Source organism: Zerene cesonia, chromosome 9 (genome assembly GCF_012273895.1).
Source record: "Zerene cesonia ecotype Mississippi chromosome 9, Zerene_cesonia_1.1, whole genome shotgun sequence".
NCBI lineage: Eukaryota > Metazoa > Arthropoda > Insecta > Lepidoptera > Pieridae > Zerene > Zerene cesonia.
The window spans coordinates 6,744,709-6,750,825 of NC_052110.1; the positions used below are offsets into that span (position 1 = coordinate 6,744,709).

General features: G+C 40.9%; 2 protein-coding genes across 2 annotated transcripts; both read right to left on the reverse strand.

Moving 5' to 3' along the window:
* Positions 1–6: 6 nt before the first annotated feature.
* Positions 7–1,789, reverse strand: LOC119829107. The gene is made up of 2 exons (XM_038351491.1): positions 1,401–1,789; positions 7–399 (listed from the first exon to the last, which is right to left on the reverse strand). Exons 1-2 carry the CDS (start codon positions 1,749–1,751, stop codon positions 319–321), a joined length of 432 nt encoding a protein of 143 aa, XP_038207419.1. The 5' UTR covers positions 1,752–1,789; the 3' UTR covers positions 7–318.
* Positions 1,790–2,313: 524 nt separating this feature from the next.
* On the reverse strand, positions 2,314–4,398 carry LOC119829200. The gene has a single exon (XM_038351601.1). It carries the CDS (start codon positions 4,396–4,398, stop codon positions 2,314–2,316), a length of 2,085 nt encoding a protein of 694 aa, XP_038207529.1.
* Positions 4,399–6,117: the final 1,719 nt, after the last annotated feature.

Consider the following 6,117-nt stretch of genomic DNA (forward strand, 5'->3'; position numbering starts at 1 on the left):
TTGTTTCTCTTTAAGCCCCGCCCATCTGGGTTACTATCGCGTGGAAACACTTTTTTAGCTCAATTACGCTTCTAGAGTTTATTGTTATTCGTAGGTGGATTGGCAAACTTTTAAGCTGGGCAGCTACACTTTTCCCGAATATATCAAACTCTGTTTCTGTTTCTGTTGGCACGCGTGTGTTAATTGAGTCGGCCACGTTCTTCACTTTGTTGACCAAACGACTGAGGTCCCGTACTGTCCTTTTACGAGGAATCGGCGATTTTCTTTGTTCTTCTTCAACTTGATAAGATTGAAATTCAGGTGTTGCGTCGGGGTTATTTATTTCAGCAGATTGATTGCATTGGGATGTGGAAGGTTCCAGTTCCAAGCTTCAAGTTGTTCATGTTGAGAATCCAGCTGCTGTAAAACAATAAATTTAGATTAACAAAAACCCAAAACAAAAAGAAAAACATAGTAAACCAACTCTTAAAGTCAGAAATAATATTCCCATTTCACTACTATCAAAGAAACTAGGGTCTGTTCCTCAACTTTTTTTGTTTTAGGTACCTAACGGCGACGTATGGAAAAGGATTGAAAAAGGCTTCAGAAATTCCTGGAATTTCCCTGGTTGCTCAGGTGCTATAGATGGGAAACACGTTACCGTCAAAGCTCCACCAAATGCAGGAAGTTATTACTTCAACTACAAAAAAAATAACAGTATTGTTCTCATGGCAGTGGCAGATGATGACTACTGTTTTTCATATATTGATGTTGGATGTAACGGGCGTGTATCGGATGGTGGAGTTTTCTCCCAATGTGATCTTAGTCATGCCTTGGAAAATAATTTACTGCCTGAAGGTCATGTTCTAGAGGCCGATAATGCGTCCTCTAAAACCATATATGATGAAACCATATGGTGGAAACCAATTGACATTTGAACAAAAAATTTTTAATTATAGATTATCACGGGCAAGACGAATCATCGAAAATGCTTTTGGCATCTATGTAAGTCGATACAGAATTTTCGAAAGGCCCCTACCCTTTTCTCCCAAGAAGGTGGAAAAAATCGTAAAAGCCTGTTGCGCCATGCATAACTGGGCGAGAAAAACCAAAATACCCGTACAGGTCGCCACGGTTGATATCGAGGACACAGAGAGTGGAAATTTGATTGAAGGATCCTGGAGAGAAGTGACATCAGATGGACTTGTTCCATTGACTATGAGCATGCAGAATAGATCATCTCAAATTGCACAAAACAAACGCAATAATTATGCAAATTATTTTGTAGGAGAAGGTGCAGTCTCTTGGCAGTCTCGAATGATAAATTGAAGTAAAACGTGGTTTTAATTTGTTATGTGGTTGTGTTATTATTTGTAGTCATGTAATAAAGAATATAAAATAACTATATTTTTTTTACTTACCAAATTACTCCGTGAGTCGCTGCACTGTACATTTACAGCTTTTAAAGCGTCATCTAATAGTTTGAACCACTTTATTTGTGGAATATATACGTCATCTGTTCCAGCTCCAGATTTTGTACTCTGTTTAATTTTCTTAGCCTCTTGCGCATATGTAGACTTCAAGTTTCTTATTTTAGTATAAACTTCTTTACTTCCAAACCCTGGTATGTTCATAGCTTCACTTATACGCAAAAGGGCTGTATCTCGGGCTCCCTTAATTTTGTACTTAGGGGCTTTATAGTTGTAAAAGCATTCATGTTTTAGATACTCCTGCACAAATTTATAGGTTGTGTCTTCGATCCACTTTGCCATTTTGTACAACAACAAGCGTCCGACGCTACACACTAATCGCTAAACACTAAACACTCCTGTCCAGACTTGTTTAGTGGCAGGCACGCTGCGAGTGAGGGGGAAGGGAGGGCGCGCGGGACGTGGCTACTCGCAGTCCACTCGCAAAAAAATAGAACACGTTTCTATTCACTTGCCTACACAGCCAACTAATCACTTACGCAAATCAGTTGCTGTTCACACCTAAGTACTAAGCACCTGCACTAATCACCTGCACTCGCGCTAATCAAAGTGTAAACCAGCCTTAAAGGCGGGTACAGACTGCTGCAACGCAACATGCAATGCAACACGAAACGAGCATTGCATCAGTGTAGACGCGGGGCGCGCACAACGTGCGCACGAACCGCGCATGTACCTACTCACATCTGTTTCCGAGATGCGCGCGAACGGATCGTGAAGTTAAGTGCTTCAAGTGATTTCTGATCTGCCATTGTGCACTCATCCCAAACAATGAGCTTGCATTGCATCAAGAATTTTCCCATTGCACTGGATCGTGAAATATTGCATGTTGGAGTATCAATTGTGTTTAAATTGAGTGGCAACTTAAGCGCAGAATGTGCAGTACGACCGCCATCTCTAGAGTCGCTGCAATTCCAGATGATGCTAACGCCAAAGCTATGTCACATCTTGATCGAATAGTGGCCAAAATCAATGAAATGACAAATGTTTTCCCTGTTCCTCCAGATGCGTCCAGGAAGAATAGACCACCAGTATTATTGTCCACCGCTTGCATTAATGTTTCGTATACTTGTTTTTGCTGTTCATTCAGCAACAGCACATTATTTTGAACGAATTCCTGCAATGTATCAACATCGTATTGCAGCTCTCGATTTAATTCTTGGTTGAATGCATCGTGCATCGATCGATTTGGTGCAATCATTCCTACTTCAATCAGTAGCTTGTTTGCAATAGTCAAACATTGATCCTCAATCAGAATCAATCCTTCATTGTAGATTTCATCGGTTATTTGCATGTCAGGATTATTCGTTTGAATGCGCAAGCGATGCAAGATATCTTCACATATGTCATCTTTGTATTTGTTCCATAACTGAATTGGTTGTGAAGGAAAACATGTGGTGATGATAATTGCGAACAGCGTTCGTATTTGGTACGCATTTGATGAAACAACTGAATCCGCAAGTGTTAAATCCCAATGAGAATCGTTCTCTAGCAAACCCAATAGTTGACATGCTTCTCGAAAAGTTTGGCATTGGTGGTCATTCACAGTTTTCAAATGCGCAAATGATTTTGGTCCACGTACATTTACTAACAGCAGTCGCAAATAAAAACATTCATCATTTCTAGGATGAACAGTATACATGCGACCTAGTGCATCACTGGAAAACACCTGTGGCCAATCTGGAACTGGGGTTCCTTGTTTGCGACGTTGGAATTTCTTTGTTGATTGATTCCAAGTGTAATACTTGGGCATTTCAACGTACATCAGCGTCGCTGCGAATGGATCTGCTTCACACATTGCAAAGAAGCTAGTCAATGTTGTCGATGGTGGTCTCTCAGCTCGTTGTGCTGCATTAGCCTCAGTAAAGTAAACTCTTTGGCCATTTTCCAAATGCACTGCTACATGTACAACTGTGGGATATCTTTCATGAATTAGAAATGAAAATAATCGCCACAGTGCTTCATTAGTACTGACGTATCTGCCCATTTGGAAGTTGCTGATTTCGTCATTCGCATTTTCCGACGCAATACCAAACACAGCCATGTCGCTGCCTTTTGTGACGTACTTGCACAAATATTTGATTGATTTGGCCGAATGACAACTCTCAACGTTTGCATGTGTCTCGAAAATTCGTGATAGCAGCGGGCAATATGGTACAATGAATTCATTTCCGATCTCAATCTCTTGATTTTTAACTTTAACTTTGATAGTTCGACCATTATCTTCTTTTGAACGCCGACGATAAACTGGATATCCATCGTTCCCTGTAACTGTTTCAGCAACTAACGGTCGCGGATATCGTTTTGTGCACTTTCCATCAGCCATGCAAGGCGATAATGGATTTAATGCACCGCACGGTCCATGCACCATCTGTGTCGTCACAATGTTGTGTAGATGGGGATCAGTGACTGGATCAGGAATTTCAGCTGATATGATGTCATCCACTTCATTTGAATGTAATTTGTTCAGCAACCAAATTAGGATATGAGCATGCGGTAGTCCACGCTTCTGCCATTCCACCGAGTACATATAACAACGTGTGTCACCAAAAACTCGATACTTAGTAAGCACATCCATCATAACCTTGAGTTTTTGTTGAAATACTCTGGCGATTATGTCATGGCGATCTTGCGGTTTCTGACCCGGTTCCAACTCACGTTCAATTTCCATCCACTTCGGATTGCATGTGAACGTAATAAATAAATCGGGAGTTCCATAATTTCGCACGTATGTCATAGCGTCTTGAGCGTATTCATGCATGTGGCGTGGGCTTCCGATATAAGATGATGGGAGAATCGTCAGACGTCCAACACTCTCAACATCACCATCTGAATGAATAGCATCACGCAAGTGTATATAGTCCTCAGATCGTAGCTTTGCCTGATTGAATCGGATGAACGCTAAACGTTCTGTCTCGACTTTGACATACATGTCGACAGCGAATTGCTGGAATAGCCGACGGCACTTCAGAATGACATTCTCCTCATGTGTACGAATCATCATACGATACGCATATTAATTCATTGCGCTTAGATTTTTATTCGTTGATACGCCTGAAAATGCAAAATTAAATGAATTGTTAATGGAAACCAATAATTAGTGTGTGAATATTGTACTTGTAATTGGATCGACCATCTTACTTGTAATTGGATCGACCATCTTCAACGTGATATCGTATCCGTCTTGCCCTTGCCAATAAATGATTGGATATTGTAACGCATCGTACAAACGATGTGTCTCGTTTACACGATGCATGATATTGCTTCTTCGCTGAACGACAATGTCTCGCGATTTAGTTGGATCGCCAACAATAATTGCAGCAACATCATTAACGGTGGGTGCATTGAATCTTCGCACATGTTCACCTGTTGGGGTACAATCCGCTCTTATGACAAATTTGTGCGTATCCGATGGCATTCGTTCCAATGCTGTTTTGAACATATTAACCACAGCGTTATTAGCGTGAAAAAATGCTTGCATCTGTTCAATAATTCGTCTCTTTAACTGTTCTGTTCCCTGTATATTGCACCGCACATTCAGCTGATCCACCATCGACGAAATGAAATATATTTGCAGAAATTGATGCGGTTCATCTGGTGTTGGCACCATTGAACCATGCAAATGATATATTTGTCCTTGTATCTGTAATTGCAAACAATCATTTGTTAAAGAATATGGTGTAACTTTTGATCGTGTGTGTTGTATCTTTTACCTTGCAAGTCGGCATGAAGCCGCCTTCTCGAATGATATTAGCTCCAAAGGAAGTCATGCGAAAGCAGTTATTGTATTCAAGGATGTGTTGAAGAAAATGGCTGGAATCGGGATCATTTCCATCGAACAATACTTTCAGTGGCTGTGGTGGTGTAAGTAATGGATCCAGTTTGACTTTTCCACTTGCGCAGCACAATCCAGCCGTTTCTCTTTTGAACTTTAACGCATTGCAATATCGGCATACAGTCGTCATTGGTCCAATATCTAAATTTTCATCATCACTGTAGTTCGCAGTGGGATCATATTGGAATGCCAAGCGATTGTATGATGCCAACGATCTTCGTGTGCTCACGCGTTGTCTCAATCGTGCATTTTCTCTTATTATATTTTGTCTTTCTTCGCTTAAGTTCTGTGAATACACTTGTTGCTGACTTGCATGTCTTGTGCGGCGGCCGATGTTCGCACGTCGTCCTCTAGGCATTTTGGGCTATGGACAGAGTGGTGCGCTTAAGAGACTCGCTTTTTTGAATACTCATTGCAATCTGTATTGATAGGAAGGTAGCATAATTGAGATACACTTCTTTTAATTGTACTGTCACCACTGTTAACACTATAAACTCTAGTGAAACCGTCTGGCCCCGGGTGTTTGACAGTGATACGACCTAAAGCCCATTTACCGGGAGGAATATTGGGTTGCTTATTCAAAATAATATCTCCTACTTTTAAATTCATCATTCTTCTTAAACCACTTTGATCGCTGTTGCAAACTGGTCAAATACTCATTTTGCCAACGGCACTAAAAGTCCTCCTCAAACCTCAAAATATTTTTCCTGAGATCTTCTTGCACCATTGGACCAGGTAAGAGGTCATCATTTAACGCTACGTTGTTAGAACGTTTACAGGAAGCGTCGAACACAACCCGTGTCTTCGTGGTCTCCT

Excerpts from the sequence above, each read along its gene's own strand:
- LOC119829107 (XM_038351491.1), bottom strand. The coding sequence starts at position 1,751 with ATGGCAAAGTGGATCGAAGACACAACCTATAAATTTGTGCAGGAGTAT. Across the intron at positions 400-1,400 it reads GCGACTCACGGAGTAATTTG|CAGCTGGATTCTCAACATGA; the intron begins GTAAGTAAAAAA and ends ATTGTTTTACAG.
- LOC119829200 (XM_038351601.1), bottom strand. The coding sequence starts at position 4,398 with ATGTATGTCAAAGTCGAGACAGAACGTTTAGCGTTCATCCGATTCAAT.